This window comes from Tursiops truncatus, chromosome 15 (genome assembly GCF_011762595.2).
Source record: "Tursiops truncatus isolate mTurTru1 chromosome 15, mTurTru1.mat.Y, whole genome shotgun sequence".
Classification (NCBI taxonomy): domain Eukaryota; kingdom Metazoa; phylum Chordata; class Mammalia; order Artiodactyla; family Delphinidae; genus Tursiops; species Tursiops truncatus.
In genome coordinates this window covers 30,797,327-30,824,260 of record NC_047048.1, presented here as the reverse complement: position 1 = coordinate 30,824,260, position 26,934 = coordinate 30,797,327, and the positions used below count along the sequence as shown (strand labels likewise).

The window sequence follows — 26,934 nt, the reverse complement described above, 5'->3', positions numbered from 1 at the left end:
AGAGTTGCCTTTCTTCCTCCCTTCTCTGGTTTCATCCTCAAGCTGATGACCAGGTAATTCTGGTCACATTCAAAGAATCAGCACCAAGGTGTGGTTGACTTTTATGCCGGTTTACAGCCTGCATTTCTGAGGCAGCAGCCACACCATGGAGCCAAAGAGCTGGCTGGACTGAACTCCGGTGCATCCTCACCAGGCATTAGGGATGTTGGCAGCCCAGGTCAGGTATCACTTGTGCTTCAAACTGGTCCAGGATCATCCAGGACCAGTCATAAAATCACCACCACCATCCCCATCCCCAGTAGAATACAGCCAATCTTTGCATGTCATAAGTAAAACCAGGGGGAGGAGCAAGCTCTTAAGATCTCACAAAAGAATGAAGCCACCATTGTCCGACAGGGAGCTGCTTTGAGGGGTAGAAACTTGAACTTGGTCATTCCCTCTAATTCATATCCCATCGAAACAAAAGGAGGCATGCTGGTGGGGGGTTCACGGTCTGGTTTGCTATCCATTTTTTTTTTATTTGAGGTACGCGGGCCTCTCACTGTTGTGGCCTCTCTCGTTGCGGAGCACAGGCTCCGGACGCGCAGGCTCAGCAGCCATGGCTCACGGGGCCCAGCCGCTCTGCGGCAGGTGGGATCTTCCCGGACCGGGGCACGAACCCGTGTCCCCTGCATCGGCAGGCGGACTCTCAACCACTGCGCCACCAGGGAAGCCCTCCATTCTTAAGGTCCCACGTTGGTTCGGAGTTCAGAGTGCGTTGCATACTTTTTAACGTTTATTTGATCGTATATATTGATTAATCAGATTGTTTAAAATTAAGTGCCGCAAGTCAAATCCTTTTTCTTGGGAGTTTAATTTTTACAGACTGATATGTTGTAGGAGGAGATCGGACATTAGCGGGTGGCCGTGAAGGGCCAGGTTTCCTCGGATAATTAGCTCCATGGTCTTGGGCTTGTCACCTAAACTACCCGAGCTTCATTTTTCTCCTCTGTAACTTGTAGGAGCGCCTGCTTTCCGGGGTGGAGAGAACAGTGGAGTTAATATATGTGAAACACTTAGAAGAGGGCCAGGCATCTAGCAGGTGCTCAGTAAATGGTGACCAAAAACATTATTGAAGGTTTAGAGTCATTCTAGGTATGTAAAGGCACCACCTAAGCTGCCACACACGACTGCTGAGCACCAGAAACGTGGCTCACCTGAACCGAGATGTGCTGTAAGCGATTCTAAAGATGCAGTAGACCCCAAAAATTAAAATGCCATTAAATTGTTAAAAAAAAAAGAAAAGAAAAAAAAAAGAAAAATATGCCATTAATTAGTTTTTACATCGCTTATGTGTTGAAATGATATTTTGGATGTATCAGGTTAAATAGAACATACAACTAACGTTAAAATTTCACTTCTTCCCCTTTTTTGATAACGTGTTCAGTAGAAAAAATTTTTAATGGGAATATTCAGTAATTTGGGTATGGCTCTGGTCTTTTTTTGTTTTTATTATTAGAGAATAGTTGATTTACAATGTTGTGTTAGTTTCTGGTGTACAGCAAAGTGAATCAGTTATACATATACATATATCAGTTCTGGCCTTTATCCTGTCCTATTCTGGATGTTAGGTGATCCATGAATTTACCAATGGCTATATCCATTTTATTTTTTTTAATTTTATTAAAGTACAGTTGATTTAATAGAAAATTTTAAATTGCATACCTGACTCGCATTTAGAGTTGACCCTTGACCTACCCAGATTAAACTGCACGGATTGTTTTCAATAAATGTAGTACCTATAGGGACTTCCCTTGTGGTGCAGTGGTTAAGAATCCGCCTTCCAATGCAGGGGACGAGGGTTCAATCCCTGGTCAGGGAACTAGATCCCACATGCATGCTGCAACTAAGAGTTCACATGCCACAACTAAGGAGCCTGCAAGCCACAACTAAGGAGCCCGTGGACCGTAACTAAGACCTGGTGCAATCAAAAATAAATAAATTAATTTAATTAAATTTTAAAAAACTGAGTCTATAAATATATATATTGTGTGTGTGTGTGTATACACACACACACACAAATATATATATAGTACCTATATTTCCACTTTCCAGATCTTTGGATTAACTAAGTGTGACAGAGAGTTTGTGTTGGATTTAGAGATCACAGTATGTAGAATACAAAAAACTAGGGTTTGAGTCCTGATTCTATTCACGCTATTTCAGCTTCCTGCCCTTGGGTGAGTCATTTATCAATTCCTTTGTTTTTGAGGCAGAGAGAGCAGTACTCGGATTTTGGACTGTGGAGGGTTGATGCCCCTAACCACCACGTTGTTCAAGGGTCAAGTGTATATTTTCAACAACACTGGTCTAAAGGTCTGATTTAAGAAGGTGGAATGATTAAGAAGTGGGAGAAACATGAACTTTGCAGTCAGAAAGATTTGGGGGTATCTGGGTAGCATCCCTCTGTATTTTATCAGGGAAGCTACTTAACCTCTCTGTGCCTCTTTCTCATCTGTAAAATGGGAGCAAAAATCCCTACTACAGGAGAGTTGTTTTGAGGCTTAAATGAGATCATACAAGTAAAGTGCTTACCTCAGCCCTAGGCAAAAAATAGGCACTCAAACAGAAGCAACAGGTATAGCTTTTGTTCCAGGCACTTAAGGGGTGTTTAGTATTCAGAAGTGGGCTTGAGGGGCTTCCCTGGTTGCGCAGTGGTTAAGAATCTGCCTGCCAATGCAGGGGACACGGGTTCGAGCCCTGGTCCGGGAAGATCCCACATGCCGCGGAGCAACTAAGCCCGTGTGCCACAACTACTGAGCCTGCGCTCTTGAGCCCGTGAGCCACAACTACTGAAGCCCGTGTGCCACAACTACTGAAGCCTGCGTGCCTAGAGCCTGTGCTCCACGACAAGAGAAGCCACTGCAGCGAAAAGCCCTCGCACCGCAACAAAGAGTAGCCCCTGCTCGCTGCAACTAGAGAAAGCCTGCGCACAGCAGTGGAAGACCCAAAGCAGCCAATAAATAAATAAATAAAATCTAAAAGAAGTAGGCTTGAATACACTATGGGAAACAGTATGGAGGTTCCTCAAAAAACTAAAAATAGAGTTACCATATAATCCTGCAATCCCACTCCTGGGCATATATCCAGAGAAAATGCTAATTCAAAAAGATACATGGACCCCTATGTTCATAGAAGCACTATTCACAATAGCCAAGACATGGAAGCAACCTAAATGTCCCTTGACAGATGAATGGATAAAGATGTGGCACACATATAAAATGGAATATTACTCAGCCATAAAAAAGAATGAAATAATGCCATTTGCAGCAACATAGCTGGACCCAGAGATTATCATACTAAGTGAAGTAAGTCAGACAGAAAGACAAAAACCATATGATATCTCTTATATGCAGAATCTAAAATATGACACAAATGAAACTAACTGCAAAACAGAAACAGACTCACAGACATAGAGAACAGACTTGTGGTTGCCAAGGGGGTGGAGAGAGTGGGAGGGAGGGGGAGGGATGGAATGGACTGGAAGTTTGGGATTAGCAGATGTAAGCTCTTATATATAGGATGGATAAACAACAAGGTCCTACTATATAGCACAGGGAACTATATTCAATATCCTGTGATAAACCATAATGGAAAAGAATATTTTAAAAGAATATATATATGTATGGGCTTCCCTGGTGGCGCAGTGGTTGAGAGTCCGCCTGCCGATGCAGGGGACACGGGTTCGTGCCCCGGTCCGGGAAGATCCCACATGCCGCGGAGCTGCTGGGCCCGTGAGCCATGGCCGCTGAGCCTGTGCATCCGGAGCCTGTGCTCCGCAACGGGAGAGGCCACAACAGTGAGAGGCCCGCGTAACGCAAAAAAAAAAAAAAAAAAAAGAATATATATATGTATGTATAACAGAATCACTTTGCTGTACTGAAGAAATTAACACAACATTGTAAATCAACTATACTTCAATTTAAAAAGAAGTGGGCTTAGTAGATCTGAAGATAAACTAATAATAATAACTCTCATTTGTGTAGCAAGATGACTTTGCCATGCTGTTTTCACCTCCATTGCCACCTTTGATCTTCAGAACCCCTCTGGGAGGTATGGTCAGCCCCTTGTAGATCTGGGGAGACTGAGGCACAGGGACCCTGCGAGGTTTGAGCAGGACCTAGAGCCAGGCGCCTTCCTGTCAACCCCATCACGCTCCCTTGAAACTTGCCATGCCTCCAAAGTGTGTTCCAGTTTTTGCTTCACCCTCCGGTTAGGTATTTTCCACAGTCATCCCTGGAACAGGGGAGAAGACCATCACCTAGTACAACCAGCCCCTACAGGACTGACCTTACCTAAGGGTGCTGCTGGGGTGCTGTGTGTTACCTGGGGAGGCTTGAAAGGCTGGGAAGGTATTCCTGATGAAGAGCTAGTGTTGATACTTGTGACAGAGAAGAGGCAGCTTATAAAAGCACGTTCCCTGGACACATTGGTCGACTTAAATCTCAAACCAATGTGATACCCAAGTGTAGGAACTGCTGGGGACTTAGGAGACATTGCCCCATACATGCTCCTTTGCAAATTCTTTGACTTAGATTTTGATAAATTGCTCTCCAAGGTATTTGTATAAATGTGTGCCCCCACCAGCATGGCCAGATATTTCATGAAGATAAATCAGTGTGGAGAAAGCAGAGGGAGAGTGAGATGGCAGCCGGGAGACCAGCCAGGAGGCTGGGGCAGCTGTCCACCTAAGACATGACGGGTACCAGAACTGGGACAAGAGGAGAGGCTGGAGCCCAGAGCTAGTGTGGAAGTAAAATCCCAGGGCATGGTACCAAGTGAAGGTAATGGGAGGGAGGAATCAAGGGTGTGTCTCGAGTTTCTGGCTTGAATAAATGGGTAGACAGTGGTTCTGCTTACTGAGGTGCTGAACACAGAAAATGGAATAGGTGTGGTGAAGGGAAAAAATGATGATATTTAGTTGAGAAGGTATTGAGCTTAATGTGCAGGACCTCCTGTTGGAACAGGGAGGAAGATTCAGGGATGGTGAATCATTCATGGAAACCATGAGTGTGCATGAGGTCTCCCAGGGATGCACGGATGGGTGGATGAGTGGGAGGCTGGGTGGGTGGATGGGTGGAAGAGAAGGTAGATGGGTGGATGGATGGATGGATGGACAGCTAGATGACAGAAATCTAGATTTTGTTCTACTTAGATTGAATCAAATTAAATTGCTGTTTTGTTCTTAAAAATGATCACATATTTAATTTTATTCACGCTGAAGTATTTGAGGGGGAAGGGCACTGATGTCTGCGGTTTACTTTGAAATGCATCAACAAATCGGGAGGGTTAATGGATGGAAAGAGGGGTGGATATGTGAGAAAGCCATCATGGTAAAAATGTTAACAGCAGAAGCTAGGCAGTGAGTGGACAGGTATTCAATGTCAAATTCAACTTTGGTGTACGTTGGAAATTTCCATAATAAATTCAGGGGAAATATTTTTCAATGGTCAGATGTTGACATTTTTCATGTGGTTTCACCGAATGTTTACTCTTCATTTGGCCAAAAGATCCTTCCAGGTTTCCTTTCTGTGGCATCAACAGATCTGCCTTGCTGAGACTCCTTTGGCCTTACTCTTCCCAGAGATGGGGGCTGGGGGTCAGCGATCCCCACGCCACTCCCAGAGTTCACGTTAAATTGCCCCAACACGCTGATTACCGCGCCAAGTTCGCCGGTATCTGGCTTGTAATAATTATAGATTTCCTCTGCGATTTGAGCCCATTGGTTGCCACGGCAACGGCGTAATAGCTCAACTGAAGCGCTGTCACGATGATTTAGAACCAACTCGTCTCTCTCGCAGCCTCCAATCTGGGTGCCCCCACCCCCTTGCCGTCGTCATAGCAACTGATGAGCAGCATGTGACCAAAAGCTCTGTGTCCTCCGCCCACCACTTGCCCTCCCCATCTTGTGACCATTCCCACTTCCTCTTCTGGGCCCCCTGTGGACAGGCATTGACCCCAGCTTGGTCTGTAATGGGGAGGCTAGAGTAATCCCCCAGACCCCGCCCAGAGAGGGGGTCAGAGGGACTGGAAGAGACAGGGCAGCCCGTCAGCCCCTGGAGGTCTTGGAGATGACCTGGCGCCCCTCAGAGCCCCTCAGGGCTGTGGCCCCATCATAGGCTGGATCTGCTGCCGCCGCCACCGAGTCCTGGGGAAGCCATTTAGGAATCTGAAACCTTGGATCTCTGCTTTGTAGCTTCAGGAATTCCCGAGACTGTTAGAGAAAAATCTAGGGAGAGACCCCCGACGGGTCAAGGGGAGAAAAACAGTCTATTTCAGAAAGTCCCAGAGCAGGTGTTTCGTGTGGATCTTTTCCTTTCTGCTTCTGTCTGGAAAGCTCTCTCTCTCTCTCTCTGAATCCATGTCTCGCTCTCCCCGCCCCTCCTCCTCATCCCTTCTCCCTCTAAGCACTTGCTGGGAACCAGCTGAGCGCATCCTTTTCCAGATCTGCTTTGCTTCCTTTTCCAGATCTGCTTTGCTTCCGAGGAGCCCTTTTCTCCCTCCAGTATCTGAGCCCATGTTCTGGGGACGGACGGCCTGGGAGTCTGGAGCATCCTCCCCAGGGGGGAGCTGGTACCCGGTGGCGCCTCTTAGGATGAACCAGCTGGCCGCGTCCCTGGGACTCTGCAGGATGGCATAGAGGAGGCATTTTAAGCAGGCGGGAGCTGGGCTTGCTGCAGGACCCTGACGACCAGGCGCTGTGAGTGTAGACGTGTGTGTGCGTGTGTGTGCGTGTGTGTGTGTGTCCATGTGTTCGCATGTATCTGCTGACATGTGGAGGTGTGTCACTGATATCTGTGGTGTTTGGCGTACAAGTGTGCCTGTGTGTGACTTTCTGTCTGAAGGGCACACAAACCTACATGACAGATTTTTCAAGGATATTTTGTGGAGAGAACAGAGCAGGATGAGCCCCACCCCTTTTTATTTAATTTAATTTTTTATTGAAGTATAGTTGACTTTTTAAAGTATGGGCCCCTTTCAAGTGGGAACAAAATGAAGACAGATGTTAAAATGACAAGTAAGGAATTTGCATTTATCAGTAGGTTGGCAGAACCACTTCCGACATGCGTCTGCCTCCTGGCCCCAGGAAATGAAGTGTGGGTCACCTTGAAAGGGCATTTTCACTCAAACCCCCCAAAGAGATCCTTCCTTTCTGTCCTAAGGGTTAAAACAGCACACACACACACATACACACACACACACACACACACACACACACACCTTTCTCTCTGAAACTCTGGAAAAATGGAAGGCTCACGGGGCCCCATCAGCGGGCATTTCACTTTCTTCCGCCACAAGACGGAAGGATTTTGCTTGACAACCTGGAGGGCTTAGTCAAGGAGACGTGAGGAAACTTTGGATGGCAACCTCCTCACATGGTTTACTTCCGCGGTCAATTAGAAGTCCATTTTGAATTTTTTGAGCAAAGCAGCCCAAGCCCCAAGAACCAGCAAGAGGCAAGCAGGTGTAGAAAGGGAAATTTCACTTGCAGGGCAAGACATGGGAATCCTGGTGACTCGCCGTCACCCCTGGAAGGGAATCCTTTGTGCTTTGCCTGTTCCTGAACTTCTGGGAAGCTTGGTGGCCGGTCGCTCTGGATGAACACTGCCTGTGGGCTGGGCAGTGCCCTTGGCATCTTGGAGGATAAGACAGATCCAGAGACAAGGACCGGCCTCAGGAAGGTTCCGGTCCACACAGGCACAGACCCTGCTTATTCAGTGCGGTGCTCTCACCCTCAGAGGCGTTGCTGCCACTGGTAATTCCAAGATGCCACTCTCGTTCCCTACACTATGGCCTCTGTCTGCAGGGGCCCCGCCACCTTGGTCCACCTGCTCAAAGCTCAAATCACCTTTAAACATCCTCTGTCATTGCTTCCGGGAAACCTCGTACTTAGACCCAGGTAGAGCTGATGCTGTAGGGGTAGAGGGTAGGGGTAGAGCTCTGCCCCGCCCCCAAACCCCCTGTACCTCTACCCTATAGGGCACTTTCTCCATTTGCCCATGGGCTACAGTTTATCTTACAAGGACTTAAAAATATATAAAGACTTTCAAAGCGACTGGCCTAGACTCTTAAAATGTCAATGGCATGAAAAGCAAAATGGCTGAGAAATGGTCCCAGGTTAAAAAGAGATGAAAGAGCCTTGCACACGAATGCAATGATGAGTGATCCCGGGTTGGAGCCTGGAAAACAGAAACAGCTGCCAGAGACATTTTGGGGACAAGTGGGGGAATCTGAATACAGAATATATTAGATAATACTATTATGTCAATGGTGAATTTCCTGAAGGTGAAATACCTTGTATCTCAGATGATTTGTACTGAGGTTAATATAGGACAATGTCCCTGTTCTCAGACTATACAGGCTGAAGGATTTAGGGACGAAATCCACAATGTCTGCAACTATCTCTCAAAGAATCCAGAAGAGAGATAATAAATACATAGACTGATAAATAGATGCGTTAGGTACACATGTGGCCAAGTATTAACAATTGGTGGTTCTGGGATTATGGGTGGTTGTTGAGCTATGCTTGCATCTTTTCTGTACCGGCCACATGCTGGGCACTCTGCCTAGCTCGGCACGTGGATTGCCTCATGTAATCCTCAGAGCAGCCTCGGGATGGGGGAACTCTATCATACCCATTTTCCAGTTGAGAAAACAGAGGCAGAGCCAGATTCCAGCCCCAGCCAAAACCCACATGATGTCACTGCTCCACTGCCACCCTTCTTGTGAAATTACGAAGGATAACTCAACAGTCTTGCCCACTTCCAGTTTGAGTCTGAGTGACTTCACCTCTTTACTGTGGTGTAGAGGTTAAGAGCGCTGGATCTAGAGCCAGCCTGGGCTTGTATCCTGGCTTACCTACTTAGTGGCTGTGTGTTTCTGGGCAAGTCACTTAACCTCTCTGTGCTTCCAGTTTCCACCCCATCCCCCCCTTTTTACGGGGGTTGGTAAGAGAGGAGGATCATTGTAACTGCTTCAGGGGATTGTTCTAAAAATTAAAGGCACTATTTATGGAAAAGCTTAAAAGAGGGTTGGCCCGAAGTAAGTGATCACTAAATACTGTTGTTGCTGTTATTCTTGTAATCCCAGCACCCCTGCCTCAGCCAGGGATGGATGAACCTGGAGGGTCTTTCCCTTCTGCACCCAGGGCTGGCTTTCTAGAGCTGGCCTCTGGGCAGGTGGCCCCTAGTGGGTACTGCAGAGATCTTGGGGCGGGGGGTATGGTAAGAGGCCTCCCTATCCCACCTCTTCCCAACAGAACTGCCCTCCTGCTTTCGCCTGGCAACGAGTTACTCAGGTGCGCTGTAAAGACCTCCAGGGAAACACACGTTTAGTCAGAGCCCATAAGCCCACGAGCTCACCAGAGCCTCCGAAGTCCATCCCAGAGGGCTGGAAGCAGCCTCCTGTGTTTTGTCTGTTTTGTGTTGCTTTCACCCCTTGACATTATGGGGGTGACTCTTCAGGGTGATCAAGAAAGAACCCAGGTAGGGAGTGTTTATCAGTTCACTCATGGCCTTTTGGTTTTGTGAACCAGATGTTCGCACACTTGAAAAGTCATCCTGAGAGCAGACTGTGGTGGCCAGCGGGTGCGGGGGTGGGGGGAGCTGTATCTCAGTCCTGAGCAGCTGGGGCGGATCCTCAGTCATCCTGGTCCCCATCCACTGCCCCCTTCCAAGGGAGTGGAAAGGGAAGGACTGTTGCCATAGTGACCGCAGAACCCAGGCTGCCTCGGTGGAACCCTGTGCTCAGAGCATCCAGCTCTGGGAGCACACAGATGTTTGCTGGGCCTCCTCTGCCTCTGACATGTGCTCAGTGCTGGAGGTGATGAGACAGGCGGGTTGATGGCTGTCAAGTGTTGCTGATGACCCTTGTCACGATGTGAAATTGTCTTCCTTGTTTACTTAGTTGTTGTCTGTCTCTTCCGCCGGAACAGAATGCAGGGACTCTGCTGTCTGGTCCCACCATCCCACCTGGGTCCTCAGGATTTAGTGTTGTGTCTTCAGGCCATAGGCTGTCAGGACATAGCGGTGCCTGCTGGCGGGCCCGTGAGTGAATGAATGAGTGAATACATGAATCTCACAGGCTAAAGGCGGAGACAGAGATGTGAACAGATAGACAGTACAGGTGAACAGGAAAAGAATATGCAGATAAATCTGTGGCTAATCTAAACATGACAGATGTTGACAGTTGGAACAAGGTGGTAGGTAGAGTCAGATTCATCTTGTGTGTTTGAAATTTAATTATTTATTTATTGGCCATGCTACGCAGCTTGTGAGATCTTAGTTCCCCGACCAGGGATTGAACCCGGGCCCCAGCAATGAGAGCGCCGAGTCCTAACCACTGGACCGCCAGGGAATTCCCCTGAAATATTTAAAAAATAATAATAAAAGGAAAGATTGCTGGAGAAATACAGATGAGTGGCATCTAACCCTGAACTGAGAAGCAGGAAGGCTTCTTGGAGTAGGTGGCCGGAGGTGGCCACTCTGAAAAGGTACACAAGAGGTAAGGGAATATGCACAGGACGAGGGGCAGAAAGGACACTTCAACAGACAGGATCATGTGAGTGAAAACCCGGAGGCAGCGAAGAGCAGAGTATGTACAGGTCAGCGTCCAGAGGGCAGGACATACAGGTTGGGGGCAGGGGGTACCCAGCCAAGCAGCTGGGCTTTATCCTGGGGGTAGCAAGGAGCCAAGGAATGTTGGGGCATTTCACAGTTTTTAAATGTGAAAAAATAAGATGGTTTCAATAGGAAGCCCTCAACTCATTCCTGAAAGCCTTATCTTTTTGCCTGGAGGATGGCTGGGGGTTTTGTACATGTCTCAAGGAGTATCATTTTAGAGATTTTCTTTTTTTTTTATTAGCAAGTTTGTTTTCCTAAAACTATCAAAAAGCCATAAAATGGAGGCATTTTTCTCAACAGGAGGGAAGGCAGAGAACGCTGTTGATGAGAGAAACCCGGGGAGGTTTGGGCACCTGGGTGGGTTTCCCCTCCAGGGAGGATGCCAACCAGGAAATATTCCATGCCAGTTTTATTTACTCTGCGTATCTGGCTCTGTGTGGACAAAACACCGTGGAAGTGATGGATGTTTTGCGCTAGATCAATGCTCCAGCCTCACGTGTTGATAATCACCGGCAGCTGTGATCAGCCTTCTTCCCCAGATTCATGTCCCAGCTCTTTCTTTGATGCTATATGCTGTCCTCCGGGGCCCACTCCTTTCAATAAACAAGCTAAACAAGGCATTGTGAGCTGTAGGGTTAAGGGCTCCAGCCGTCTGCCCTCTGTGGTCCCGTGGGAAGACTCCCTAAACAGACAGATTACGTTTGATGTCTCAGATGCTGCCAGATCTTTGGGGGGGGTGGGGGGGGGCAGGTAAGGCTGGCATGAGGATCTTGGAAATCAACACACACGTGCCATCCGAAGGCCTGACTGTTTGGCCAGGATCATATGACTGATGGCCGTTGTGCCACATCAACAGCAAGGGGTGAGCCTGCTTGATTGGCTCAGAAGGCGGCGAATCGGCTGCTTTTTCATGACTCTATCTTTGGACCTCCCCTCCCCTTCGCTGTCTCTCCTGCACCAAAATGTTTAAAGCGTTGGCTAGAAGAATTAGGACGCAGGAAAAGGTAGGCAAACCCTTGGGTCACATATTGATGTTTAAAACATGCAGTTAGCATTCTCTGTTACCTGGAGCTGTCCTAAGTGCCATGGAGTCATAAAGATGCTGCTTCTTCCACGCCAAGGACCTTACATGCCATGGGGTGGGATGGGGCGCCTCGTGGAATTTGGGCCTCTGCACCCTGGAAGGGACTGTGGGACAAGCTTTGGGGTTCAGGGAAAGTGCCACGTGTGGGCTGAGGTTGGAAACGAGTGTGTGGCTAAAAGATGAAGGTCTTGGGACTTCCCTGGCGGTCCAGTGGTTAAGACTTCATGCTTCCAGTGTAGGGGGCGTGTGTTTGATCCCTGGTCAGGGAACTAAGATCTCACATGCTGCAAGGTGCTGCAAAAAAAAAAAAGAAAAAGAAAAGATGACGGTCTTCAGGAAGGCTGCAAGCAGCGGTAACTGTTGAAGTTTTTTGTCCCTGTAAAGGAGGTGTATGTATGTTGGTCTCTGTTGATTGATGAGCTCTCTGGGTAAGGATCACAACCACCAAACTGGTAATATACCCAGATCTTAGTCTTCAAGCGCAGAGGGCCGTGGTTCTAACACAGCTCCACTATCTCCAGCTTTGTGTCCTTGCTTAAGTGGCAAAACCTCTCTGAGCCTATTCCCTCACCTGAAAAATGGGAGAGTAGTAGTTGCCTTCCAGGAGTAGATGAGATAGTGTGGGTAACGCTTGGCACAGGAGGGATTCGTTCATTGAATTGTAGCAGACCCTGCATCACGCATCAGTGAAAGATCCTTTGAATTTCTGAAAAGTTAAAATGTTTCCAAGGGATCGTAGGAATACTGTCGGGCACACACTGTAACTCCAGTCACCAAAAAAGTGCTTCCAAGTCGCCTGTGGTGCAGACCTGGAAGGAAATAAATGGCTCATTTGTTATACGCTGTGGTATTTGCATACTTAGCAGTTCCTGGAGTCCTTAAAATGATTTGGTTTCTCTAAACAGGAAGCACGTCTCCTCTCATCACACTGACCTTATCTGTTGCTTGTTGGCCCCCCGCTTGGGAACACTGGATCCTGAGGACAGAGCAGGGCATGTGCTCGCCCTGCAGCACGTGCTGACTCAGTGCAGGCGCCCCGTAAACATTTGTGAAGTTGAGCAGACTCGCGTACGTTGGCCTGGGTCAGCTTCTTCAGTGCTGGCACAGCATCCTTCCCCGCCCAGATTCTGCTTTCTCACTCCTGCTCCCTTGTGGGGTTGGAAATCCAAAACTAGCCCAGCCATTCCAGGATGCGTCTTTACACCTGTTTCCTGCCCCCAGAATAAAGCCTGTGTCTCTCCCATTCAGAGGACTTGGACTTGAAGCCTTGTCTGTTCTTTCCTCCCTTCACTCTGTGCTAGTGATGCCCTGTTCATGCTGCCTGCATGCATGATTTAAGTTCACCTTATGCTTCCTGATGGAGCCTGGCGGGCTGGGGCAGGCAGGTGAACTGGGAGACAGGAGCCTGAGGATGGGAGATGTTGGGGCAGACCAGCTTCTGTCTCGTGGAAGCTGGATGTTCAGGCTCAAGCAGAGCTAGAGATTTGCACGTGCAAATGGTCCCTCCCAGCACTTGAGGCTGTAGAAGAAATACCTTCCCTGCAGAGGAGGGGTCTTTGGAAACTGAGAACATGGCCTGCGGGGAGCCTTCTCTTCTATATCTTGTGTGTCGGCTTCAGTTGGCCGGAACCAAATTCTGTGCCTCGTGACCCCATGGGTAGGTTTTATTCTTCCCACTTTACAGATGAGAAAACTGAGGCTCTGGTGAGCTGAGCAATGTTTTTTTTTTAATTAATTAATTAATTAATTTTTAGCTGTGTTGGGCCTTCGTTGCTGCATGTGGGCTTTCTCTAGTTGCAGTGAGCGGGGGCTACTCTTCGTTGCAGTGTGCAGGCTTCTCATTGCAGTGGCTTCTTTTGTCACGGAACACAGGCTCCAGGTGCGTGGGCTTCAGTAGTTGCAGCACGCGGGCTCAGTAGTTGTGGCTCCTGGGCTCTAGAGCGCAGGCTCAGTAGTTGTGGTGCACAGGCTTAGTTGCTCTGCGGCGTGTGGGATCTTCCAGGACCAGGACTTGAACCCATGTCCCCTGCATTGGCAGGCAGATTCTTAACCACTGTGCCACCAGGGAAGTCCTGAGCGACTTTTTTTTTGGCCATGCCACACGGCTTGTGGGATCTTAGTTCCCCGACCAGGAATTGAACCCCAGGCACTCACCTGGGCCCTCGGCAGTGAGAGCGCAGAGTCCTAACCACTAGACTGCCAGGGAATTCCCTAGTTGAGCAACTTGCCCAGAGTCATCAAGCTAATAGACAGCACATTTGGGCCCAATTTCTGGCTCACGTTACTTTCTCAAATGAACCCTTAGTCTGTCTTAGGAGTTAACACTTGCCTGTTTCTAAGAACAATATTCCTCTCTCCTGATACAAGCCACTGATTATAGTATCATGCTCCACGAGGCAGGTTCTTAAAGGAAATCATGAGTGCAGGGTGGGAGGGCTGGGGTCTATTTTGCAGAGAAAACCAGGGAGGAGGAGTCACAGGAGTCGGGGCCGGAGGAGGGAAGCCAGGTCTGAGATGAAACCTTCTGTCCCAAGGCCACCGTCACAGGCCCATGAATGGGGCCCTGTTAGCCATCTGTAAAGGCCCGGCTTCTGGCTTTATTGGTTGCCATGACGACCCCTGGCCTTGACAATGGAGGCCCACTTAGCTGAACGTGTCATTGTGTCCCCATTGAGTCTGCAGAAAAGCCGACGGCTAGGGCTGCAGATGGGAAAGGAATGTCCCCAGCCTCTGCCAGCCCCTTTGTCTCTGTCCCTAGAGCAGATAGAAGAATGAGAAAGAGCATCTTCAGGGCCTCAGAGAGGTCTGGGGCTTCTATCTCTAGCTAATGACACGTGCAAAGATTTGGTGTTCATAGGGCCTGAGAGGCAGCATGGTGGAGAGATGAGTCCATCTTCGTAGGATGGTTCTGGAGTGTTTATTATTTATTCAGTGATTGTTCTCAGCCGGGCACTGGGGCTGGGGATACAGCAGGGACCCGAGTCCCAGGTCTCAGTTCACCCTCTGCTAGCGCATGAGTTAGGTGCAATTGGTATTGTCCCCATTTTACAGAGGAGGAAACTGAAGCACAGAGAGGTTACTTAAGGTGCCCAAGGTCACACAGAAGGCAAAAGAGGCTGGTTTCACATCAAACACCCTGCATACCACCTCCCCAAAGTGCCACCTTGATCTTCTTCTTTCTCTTCTTTTTCATCTTTGGGATGTTTAACTTTCAAAGTCGGAAACCATTTCCAAGGATTTGGGGGCCATGCAGACCTGGGTCAAGTGCAGGGTCCACTGTTTACCCCTTAGGAATGTGGTTCCAACCCTGCCTCGGGAGCTTCACCAATGCCCAGGTCAGATCCGTGGGTGTGCCCAGGGCGGGGGTGGGGGGTGGGCGTCGTAGGTGGAGAGCTCCCCTGATTCTCACGAGCAGCATGGGGAAGAATCACTGGCTTCTGAGACCCCAAAATCACTGGCTTTTGAGCTTGGGAAGCCATTCACCTCTGAGCCTGTCACCTGAGGTGGATACGAAAAGTAGTATAGAAGATACAGGGCACACAGTAGGTGAGCCTTAAACAGCAAGGGAGGGGATATGGTGATATATGTATACATATAGCTGATTCAGTTTGTTATACAGCAGAAACTAACACAACATTGTAAAGCAATTATACTCCAATAAAGATGTTAAAAAAAAAATCCAGCAACCAGTACTTTTGACTTTTTATTCTCCCACCAAAGCAAATTGGGAAGGTTCCCCCCCCCACCCGCCGCCGCCCGCCCCCCCCCCACCCCGTTCACCTGAATTCCTCTCCCCCTATTGATTTAAACACATTGCTTTCTCCCAGCCCTGCCCACCCTTCAGTTGCACCAGGCAGATAAGAGGGAGCAGAGAGAACTAATTAGCATTTTAATTAGAGGAAAAGGGATAGGGAGCAGTGGGTGGAAACCCAAGGGTTTCAACTTGTTTTGACTGAAACGCACAGTAAGAAACAGCATTTATTGTAGGGGCTCTGGGTGTCTGAAACAAAGATCGCCCCCATCTGCCGTGTACTCTGATGGTTCCTATTCTGTCTAATTTATTGATTGATTGAAATTTCTCTTTAGGTTCTGTCAAGGAGAAAAGTCCCTGTCCTCCTTTAACACCTGTCTAAGAGCTGGTGGTCTCCATGCCAGCAAAAATAGGGGGCCTGGCCGAGGCCGGAAACCTTGGGTAGTCAACTGCATCCAGCTTTTAATTTAACAACCTGTCTTGATTTTCTTACATTCTTTCCCCCATCACCTTTATTTGCCCCAGATGAAACTTTGAGGAAAAGGGGCTGGGGAGTGATTAGTAAGGGTTGTAGGAAAATAGCTTTATAAAGTTTAGAAAGCAAGTTGATTTCTGGGCTTCCCTGACAGTCCAGTGGTTAAGACTCGGAGCTTCCAAAGCATGGGGCGCGGGTTTGATCCCTGGTCGGGGAACTAAGATCCCAGGTGACTCTCGGCACAAACAAAAAGTTAAAAAAAAAAGATATAAAGCAAGTTGATTTCAAGAAGTACGTTAAGTAAATACATGTTGTACGAGATTAAGAATGTGAGGGAGAAGTAGTATGCTGGGAAGAGGTTTGGAAAACACAGAGGGAGACGGGATTTTAGGGACCAGGGGTGCCTGCAACCAGCTTGTTTCCATTCAGAGTCTGGGATTTCTCCAGCCCCGCCTTGGCCACAAGCCTCAGGGTGTGCCAGTGCTCAGAAAGTTCGCCCTCAGGCCCGGGATCCTTCAGGTCACCTCCTCCTTTTTCCAGATGTGCCACAGATGGCAGAGGGCATGGCGGGAGGAACAGGGTGATGCTGGGACCCCTTCTGGGGTAAGAGTGGAGGTGGGGAGTAGTGCTGCCAGGTATTCTGAGCAAACTGCTTGCCACATGCTTCTCGGGGTCAGAAGGGGCCTTAGAAACCATATGATCCAACACCTACATTTTACACACGAGGAAACCGAGGCCAGGAGAGTGATGTGTCTTCTGTGCCCGAGCCAAACAAGGGCTGAGGTGGACAGTCAGTGACACAGTGACTTTAGATTTGAGGGGAGGGGAATGTTATTGTTAAATTGTTGTTTTAACACAAATTTCAGACCTGCTCGCTAATTTTAAATATGATCTACCTTAAAAGGTATGTGGGAATGTCTGCCTTTCACAGCTCGAATGCGATGAGTCCGGGAGCTGTGCTGAGCTCCGGGTACCTGGTGAACAGGAAAAACTCCATCCCCACTCTCTCGGGGTTTGCATTTTTCTAAGTGTGATTGGAGGGTTTTAGGCAGGAGAGTGATGTGAGATGAATTGTCCTTTAAAAAGGTCAGAAACCAATTAGAAAACAGAAGGAGAGGAAGAGAGAAAGCCAGGAACCCCCTGAGGGCATCATTGCCCTGCCAGGTGAGAGACGGGCATGACTGGCCCCCAGCAAGACCCCTGGGCACCCAGCTGTCTGCTGTCACTGTTGCTGCTTTGGGGTCTCCGCCCGGGAAAGGGAGCCCCTCCTGTGACTGACTTGCATCTGAGGGGCCCCAGAGTGAGTCTGCAGGGAGAGTCTGCCTGTAGGCTGTCCCCTTTCCTTAGTGACCCCAGAAACCTCCAGGGATCTCAGACCACAGAGCTCTAGAATCAACGACTGCACTATTACAGTGCACGTGACAGACATCACTAATCTATCACAGCTCTTTTAAAGCTGGGCCTTGCTCTGCATTTCATCAGAGTGCCTATGCACGGTGCCTGGCGTATCACAGGGGCACAGGGACACCTGCTAAGTGAATGAATGAAGCAGATGGGTCAAATGACAACTTGGGATCACACAGCCTGTAGCGGCAGGAATTCAAACGCAGGCCTCTATGATCAGGATGTGTCATTCCCCTCTATGCCCTTTTCTGGTCCTCTCTCTCCCCTCTGTGAAAGAGGAGGGATCACTCAACAATTCTCTTTCTTATTGAGGTCAAATTCACATAACAAAATTAACTATCAACCATCTTCAGTGAACAATTCTGTGCCTTTTAATACATTCACAATGTCGTACAACCATCACCCCTATCTAGTTCCAAAATTTTTCATCACCCAAAATAGAAACCCCGTGGCCATTCATAGTCACTCCCACTATCCTCTCTTCCCAGCCCCTGACAACCACTGATCTAAGTTCTATCTCTTTAGATTTACCTATTCTTGAAGTTTTATATATAAACAGAATCTTACAATGTGTGACCTTTGACGTCTGGATTCCTGCATTTACCATAATGTCTTTGAGGTTCATCCATGTTGTATCGGTGCTTCTTTCCTTTTCATGGCGAATAATACTCCCTGGTCTAGACAGACCGCATGGTGTTCATCTGCTCGTCCATTGATGGACAGTGGGTTGTTTCCAGCTTCTGATGATTGTGAATGGTGCTGCTGTGAACATGCATGTTTATGTATTTATTCCTATTTTCAGTTCTTTTGGGAGTGGAATTGCTGGGCCATATAGTCATCCTACGTTTAACATTTTGAGGAAGGCATAATTCTTAAACCACCATCTCTAAGGCTGAGGGTTTAGGAGCTGGTCCCTGGCTGCTTCCTCGCCATCATCTCCCACCCTGGTTGGTGCCCTCCACTCAGCTCACCCCAGCAAGCCCCCCTCCCCAGCTCAACGATGACCCCAGCATCTCATTGACATGCTAAGTACTCATTCCCTCCCTGTCCTCTGGGACTTGACTGAACAGGATCCTTCCGGATAAGACGAGCAGCTGGCACCCTCCCTCCTCGAGAGGGTCTCCAGAGGGTTCCATCTGGCGATCAGCTGTTTCTGCCCCTCATCTTCCCTTCCACTCTGTGATTTCTTGCCTGAATCCTTGGCCATTCCATGTCCTTTCATGCCTCCGAGCATTAGCTCAGGCCTTACCTCCCCTTTCTTCTGTGACTTCTGAAATCTCGCAGCCTTTCAAGGGGCAGCACGCCCCCCAACCCAGAATTAATTTCTCTGTTCCCATGGTACCTTGCTTATACCAGCAAAAGGCAGGGTTCCATTCTGTCTTATACAGAATTAGTTGTTGACAGTGAACTGGAAATTTTTTCACCTGCATATCCTGCCAGGTTATTTTAAGAATTTATCAACATGATGCGTAAAGCAGCTAGTACATTAAATTCTCCCATTTTTTCTCCCTTCATTCCTCTGACACTAAATTATGAGCTTCAGAAAGAGAGGAGCATTTTATCCATCTTCGTTTTCTCCTATGCCTAAATAATGCAGTGCCTTGCCTGAAACAGGTGCCTAATTAATTTTGTTGATTGAATTAGTGGGCCAGGGACAGTGAATGAATGACATTAATTCTTCTGATTGTTGGAAATATATTGTGCTAAGAACTAACGTCTGATAGAGATCAGGTTTCGTTATAAGGTCAGTTTCAACTGCAGGCCACTGAAATATCACTGAGATATATTTCCCAGTGTGACATTTTGTAATTGAAAGTGTATAGATGTGACTTTCACTTTTGCAGAGCATTCAAATGTTAATATGCTAGCTCTCCGAGATTCTCGCATTTTCAAAAACACATCTAGCATTTTCAAAAACACGTCTACTGGAAATTGAACTGTGTGGAGTCTTAAGTGCTCCCGTTTGAGACCAATGCTCTTAAATGAGAGACAGCAACTACTCTTTCTACCTAGTTACCAGGCTGCTAAAAATTAACAGGCTTGCATTGAGTTGGCTGTTCTGGAATAGATCAAATATCCATTGAGTTATCAAGGAAAGAGTCTGGTTTCTCAGTTAATTTAAGGTCGCACCTTCCAAGCCCATGCTTTTCTCAATAATATTTTCTCGGGTGAAAAGCCATAAAATTTCCCCTCTGAACTAGATCATTTGTATTCATCAAGCCCCGTTGCTTCTACAGTAGGTGTTTTGTTATTCACTGACTTAATCGATGCTGTAATGAAGGGTTTGGGGTCAGGCAGTCCGAAGCAATCCTATGACCAAATCCAAATACCATAACTCCTCCGAGCTTCCATCTCGTCGTCTCTGAAACGGAGAGATACACTACTGCTGGTTGAGCAGATTGAGGGGAATAAAGTACCCTTCAGAACAGTCACTTCCACCCTGGAGGAATCCCGATCCCCCACTGGGCAGAGAAGGTTTGCCGCCCAGAAGTCTTCATCCTTAGCCACCCTGCAGGGCCTTGCTCCACCTGCAGTGCTGAGTAGAAGCAGCCTTATTATTATGGTTTTGTTTATCATTTTCTTTTTCTTTTATTGGCTGTGCCGTGTGGCATGTGAGATCTTAGTTCCCTGACCAGGGATCGAACCTGCACCCCCTGCAGTGGAAGCACAGAGTCTAAATCACTGGACCACCGGGGAAGTCCCAGAAGAGGCATCATTATTATTCCCAATGCACTCCCAAAATTTGGGGCTCTGACGCTCTAACCATGCTGTTAGCTAGGATTCTGTTTGCAAGCAACAGAAATCCATTCAAAGTAATGCAAGCAAGCCCCGAAAAGTGGGGAAGGGGGAGGCTTTCTGGACTTTCTTACCAAGGCACTATTAGGATGGGAACACTTTTCCCTCACTCCTGATGTTTCCTCCCACGTGGAGGGACATCTTTGAGCGTAACACTCCTGGCTCTCCCCTGCCCCCACCCACTCACCCCCCGGGAAGGTAACTCAGGTCCCCCCAACAGGTTCAGAAGTGGGTGCTGCACTCATGGCCGAGCTGAGCTGCAGGCTTGAGATGGAACCAGGGAGTCCCCCACATGCTGGACCCACTTTCTCTCTCCTGTGGCTGCTTCTCTCTAGTGCACAGGCCACATTCTTCTCCATGAAAAGACCCTGTTTGGGGACTTCTCTGGTGGTCCAGTGGTTAAGACTCTGCTCCCAATGCATGGGGCCTGGGTTCGATCCCTGGTCAGGGAACTAGATGCCGCATGCCGCAACTAATGATCCCGCACACGGCAACGAAGATCCCGCATGCCACAACTAAGACCCAGCGCAGCCAAATTAATTAATTAAACAAAAGACCCTGTTTGAACGCCAGCTCCTCTTACAAGGTAGATAGTGGCTGACCCAACAGCTCCCAGGACTCTGGCCCAGCCGGGACCAGTCAGGTATGACCAGTGGGGCTGGGTCACACAGAACAGACCTGGCTGCCATGTCTACACCCCTGTAGATGGAGGGAGAAGTTTCTGAGAATGGTGAATGGTGACATTTGCTGACCCTGGACTCAGACAGCTGAGTTCTGTTTTCAGATCCACCATTAACATCTACGTACCTCAGTTTCCTCATCTGTAAAAAGGGTGTGATATAGCATTGTTGTGGGTGTTAATAATAATAATAAATGTTAATAATACTGTATGTAAAGTGCTTAGCACGGTGGGCAGCATGTAGAAAGGACTCGGGAAACAGTAATAATGAGAAGCGAATGCTTCCGTCGTTGTTCTGAGAAACAATACAGGTCTATACCCAGTATTGTAGGCACGCAAGGAAAATACATGTGCCAAGTAACAAAGCGTGTATTTAGTGAGAAGACCCACAAACAAAAAGATGCACAGGAGTACGTTTGAATGGTGGCCTGGGGAGAGGGGGATGGAGCGGGGAGAGGTCATAAGAAGAAGCAGATAAACAATGCGGGAGGGAGGCTTTGCTCCAGGCCTACAGTGCAAAGGCAACTAACAGAGCTAGGTGCCGGGATTTGGGATCAGGGCTTAGGAGCAATCTGGAGAGAATCAACCAACACACCTGTAAAGTGGGAGCTGGGAACCCTGACTCCCTGGGGCTGCGTAGAGTAACTATCCACTGGGCTCTGGGCCTGTTCCGGTTTCAAAACGAAAATCCCACATTCCAGGGACCCCTCTCAGTCCAGAACAAACTCGGGAGAAGTACAACCCCCAAAATGGGCCACCGGATACACCTCTGGATCTGCAGGATTCCCAACCACCGATATTCTGTATGTGAACAGGGCAGAAGGAGCTCCCCGCTTCCCACATTGAGCAGTCATCATGACGTCTGCTGTGAAGTTTCGTCCGTCTGGGTCTTTCCATCGTGTAGAACACAGGCCTGCCTTGCTTATCCCAGGTGGACGATGCCCTGAGCTTGCCAGCTCACCTACAGAGAGCTCTCAAGCCAACTCTGTCCCCTCTCTTTGTTTTTCCATCTAGAAAATGGGCATAATAATCCTACCTGGCTACAAGGTCAAATGAAAACATGGGAACAGGCTTTGATTTAAAGTGTATATTCTGGGGAATTCCCTGGAGGTCCAGTGGTTAGGTCTCGAAGCTTTCACTGCTGTGGCCTGGGTTCAATCCCTGGTCCAGGAACTAAGATCCTGCAAGTCAGGCGGTCAAAAAGGTTTTTTTTTAAAGTTTATATTCTGGGCTTCCCTGGTGGCGCAGTGGTTGAGAATCCACTTGCCAATGCAGGGGACACGGGTTCAATCCCTGGTCCGGGAAGATCCCACATGCCGCGGAGCAACTAAGCCCATGCGCCACAACTACTGAGCCTGCAGTCTACAGCCTGTGAGCCACAACTACTTAGCCCGCGTGCCACAACTACTGAAGCCCGCATGACTAGAGCCCGTGCTCCGCAACAAGAGAAAACACCGCAATGAGAAGCCCGTGCACCAAAACAAAGAGTAGCCCCTGCTCACCGCAACTAGAGAAAGGCCACACGCAGCAATGACCCAACGCAGCCAAAAATAAATAAAATAAATTTATTTTTTAAAAAAGTTTAGGGCTTCCCTGGTGGCGCAGTGGTTGAGAGTCCGCCTGCCGATGCAGGGGACACGGGTTCGTGTCCCGGTCCAGGAAAATCACACATGCCGCGGAGTGGCTGGGCCCGTGAGCCGTGGCCACTGAGCCTGTGCATCCGGAGAGGCCGCAACAGTGAGAGGCCCACGTACCGCCAAAAAAAAAAAAAAAAAAAGTTTATATTCTGTATAAAAGCAAAGGATTTCATATTAGAAGAACCTTCTCCACTGTGTGGGGAAATTGTGGGGAGTGGGATACTTGGCCAGCAAGGGTGTGGTCTTGGTTGGCGTGACTCTGTGCTTCTGTTTTCTTTCAGGGCAGGAGCGTGTGACGGGGGTCTCTGTTGCCGGTGGAGGTGACCATGGCCTCCATGTTGCTCACCCGGCGGCTGGCCTGCAGCTTCCAGCACAACTACCGCCTGCTGGTGCCCGGTAAGCCCTAGGGAGTTCTCGGCAAGAACTGGCCCTAATGGAAGACACAATCCAGACTAGGAATTCGGGGTCTGAAAAAGTCCTTGGGGTTAAAGGGATCCACTGTCCCACCCACCCCCATAAAACTGTCCCCATCGCCACACCTCCCATCTCCACCATGTGTTCCTGTCCCCGGGTGGACAGCTCTGCAGTGGTCAGGGAGCTGATCCATCCTGGAGCCACTCTGCTGGCACGGAGGTGGTGGTCCCAGCAGCCAGAAGGGCCCAGCTGGCTGCATAGGGATTGCTGGAGAAAACATAGCTGGGTTTACTGCGGAGAAACAAGAAAACTACAGAAGTCCTTGTAATTCACCTGAAAGCTTCAAGGGCACTGGGTGGGAGGCCCCATCCCAGGAATGTCCACCCCACCCTCTCCCTCACCTCCACTCACCCTGCACCTAACCGGCCAACAGCACTGGCTCATTCTGCCGCCGTGGTCTCTCTCAGATGCTTCTACTTCTCTCTGTCTCGCTGAGTTCAGTGTAGCCCAGTGAGCACCCTGCCCGCGTGATCTCAGGAGACCTCCCTCCCTATAGTCTAATGAGGAAGGAAAGGGTGAATCCCATTTTACAGATGAGAAAACTGAGGCTCAAGAAGCAAAGTCACACAGCCCCTTGAATGCAAGTCAGTCCGGCTCCAGACACTGGGTTATCATCACCACTCCCCCACGTGCCTCCCAGCAGCTCTGGGAGAGGGAGGCTTGCAGTAGCCTCCTTTGGACGCCAGCCCCTCCAGGCTGTCCCCAGTTTTCAGAGCCCCGTGCTTGCTGTCACAATGTCCCCTTCTTATTGTCAGTCCTGTCTGCCTTCTGAAGACAAATTGTTTGCGGAGGCCTTGATTTGCATGGTGAATGTTGCAGGTGTTTATATCCTGAGTGCGATAAAAAGCAGGAATGTTCTCTCCTCTCCCACAGGTTTTATTTTTAAATAAACATTTTCTTTTGGAATATTTTAGGTATGCAGAGAAATTGCAGAGGCAGTACAAAGAGATCCCATATGCTCCTCACCTAGTTTTCCCCAGTGTTAGCATCTTACATCACCAGGATGCGTTTGTCACAACTGAGGAACTGACCTTGGTACGTTGCTCTGAACCAAACTGAGACTCAGAGAGGTTATGTAAGTTTCCCAGAGTCTCAGAGCCTGCCAGTGACTGAGCCAGGCTTTGAGCCGAGCCAGGTTGCCCCAGGACCCACACCCTTAACTACATATTAATTATCTATTGTGATATAACAAATACCTGCAAACTTAAGAGGTTAAAATAATGCACGTTTATTATCTCACAGTTTTTGTGGATTATGAATCCAAGGCTTGGTGGATGCTCTGGGTCCAGGTCTCTCATGAGGCACAGCTGAGCTGGTACCAGGGCTGTGATCCTGTGTGAAGGTTCATCGGGGGAGCCGGGGATCCACCCTCAAGCTCAGTCACGTGGCTGTGGCTGGCTTCAGTGCCACGTGGATGTCTTCATGCAGCAGCTCACAACACGGCAACTGCTTCCTCAGGGTGAGGGAGAGAAGTGGGTGCCCAAGTGGGGAGCCACAGGCTGCTACCACGCTCACTGTGTTCAGATGCTTCCGTGCAGTGCCTCCACCCACTGGATCACTGCAAAGCCATTAAACATGCTGATAGTTCATGGCCTGAGGCAGTGTTCCCAATGGCATCATGCAAAGCGTTTGTAATCTTATATCAGCAGGTAGAGCACAGAGACCCGGAGACCAGACAGCAAAATGGTTCTCTCAGCGTGGTGAAATTAGACGTGTTTGTTTTTTCATTGTTGCTTACTGATATTTTCCTAGTTAAGAGTAAGTGGGGTGGACAGTGGAGGGGAGGGATAAGGTATGTTGTTTTGTTTTTAAACAAAAGCAGAGCAAACAACTCCAGTGGAACGTGACCTTGATTTTGGCCAGGCTCACATACAGAACCCTTGCTATTTGGGAAAATGACATTCATTTATTACTCTCAGCAGAAGACTAATAGGACGTTAAAAACATTGGATGGCTGCTTTTACAGTTTAGAGTTAAAAAATGACTGTGTGGATTGGCATGGCCACAGAGGGCTGTGCTGGATTTACCCGCTGTGCCTGGTCTTGTGCGTCAGGGCACACCCCTGGCTTCTGGTTGTGCTGCTTTATTCATGAATGAAAAAGCTGGATCATTCAATATTAATGCAAACATTTTTTGGCTTCCTTGTACTTTTGATAGTAATTTGCCTCTGGGGGAAGTGAGTCGTTTTGCTGCAAACGTTTCATTTGAAAGACCCACACTAGATGAAATGGAAGATACATCAGTTACATTCACAGTATCTGGGAAAGGAGAGGTCCAGCGGACAGATTTCCAGCTTAGCCACTCAACAGACGTGTGACTTTGGGCAAATTAATTGACCTTTCTGAGCTTTAGTGTCTTCTTTAACATGAGAAGCATAATAACGTTTACCACCTGGGGGTTGTGAGCATTACATGCAGTAATCCATGTAAATTGCTCAGAATAATGCCTGGTATGTTCACCATTAGTGCTCAATAAATGGACATCTACTCATGCAACTTGGTATAAGCGATCCCAGAAAAGGCTTCCTTGACAATTTAAATCTTGTTCTTTTTTTTTTTTGTGGTTTATGGCATTATATATCATCAAGAGAAAATTTATCATATTGGTATTTGGTTACTTTCCTCTACAAAAAATCAAAATTGAGATATAGTGGGAAAAGCACAAGTATTCTGGATTTAGGTTCTGGCCTTGCAACTCACTAGCTGTGTGACCTCAGGAAAGTTGCTTAGCCTCTCTGATCCTCATCTGTAAAATGGGGACAACATCATCTCACAAAAAGGTTGTGGATTAATTAAAACAAGAGGTGAGCGTTTGCCTAGGTAGGGCCTGTCTAGCACAAAGTAGGGACTGAAACTGTGTTAGCTTCCCCATCTTCCTTTTTCCGATAGCACAGTTGCCAAAAAACTCACCAGACTCTGATTTTCAGGATTTCTGCCCAGAGGTTTTGGCCCTCTTCCATCCACACCCACAAAGACTTGGCACATGGTAGGAACCAGTGCAGTTCTTGACCCAGACCCATCCGCCTTGCACCTGGCCATGGCCTCCCCGCCTCATGCCCCATTGATCTCTGCTCCCAGTGGAAGGATCCTTCCCCTCTATCCACTGCCTCTCCTAGCTCCTACCCCAACCCCACCTCCCAGTCCTGTTTACTCATGGTCTTGGCATCTTCATAACCGTGACTCCACATGACCCCACACGCTCCCTGTCATCAGGATCCTTTCAGCTGCAGGTCCTACTGCTAACTCCCTCCATTCCTGGTATTCCTGCTTTCCAACCCCCAAGAAGTCTGATTCCTACAATGCGATGTCAAGACATTTTCTGGAGAAAGGAAGGGAGGACTTGTGTATCCTCATGAGAGGGCAACTTACTACTTACAGATTTTTCACTTTCCCCCTTTGCTGGAGACAAAGCAAGACCAGCACTGGTTAAGAGCTCTTTTTATCCAAATAGGCATCCCTGTTGAATGCAGGTCTAGTTGGACTCAGTCTTGGCCAGTAACCCTGAGCTCTGGAAGAGAGAAAGAGTTTACAGTTTTCTTAGAAGTCATCAGTGTGTTCCATGACCTTTAACTCTCTGCTAATGGAATAAATGGTAATTCCCTTTTCAGTGTAAGATCAAACAAAAGATAATAAAAGCTGGTACCTTCATGCCTCAAAATAAGGGTAGTTTTGGATTTTAACTGGATTTTACGTTCAAAGGGCTACACTTTATTGCATAATTAATTCAGAAACCTTCTTTGATATTCAAAGCAATTATGAAAAATTAAGAATGAATTTAAATATGTTTTCTAATATCATGGCTTTTTATAGTTTGGCAAGTTGTGTGTGTGTGTGTGTGTGTGTGTGTGTGAGACACAGAGAGAGAGAGAAAACAGAGAGAGATGCTAGCATGTTTTAGTGTTAGTTTCCTTTCCTATGTAATGCAAACAATAACGACCTACCCCTCAGGGTTGTGGAAAGATAAAATAAGATCA

At 48.1% G+C, this 26,934-nt stretch overlaps 1 protein-coding gene across 1 annotated transcript in view; it reads left to right on the top strand.

The window, feature by feature from the left end:
- The window catches only part of ABAT (4-aminobutyrate aminotransferase), an 85,627-nt gene that overhangs the window by 26,931 nt on the left and 31,762 nt on the right, over positions 1-26,934 (top strand). Inside the window, exon 2 of the mRNA XM_033839756.2 lies at positions 22,769-22,883. Coding sequence (XP_033695647.1) covers positions 22,814-22,883 — 70 coding nt within the window. The 5' untranslated portion in view covers positions 22,769-22,813. The remainder of the gene's footprint in view (positions 1-22,768; positions 22,884-26,934) is intronic.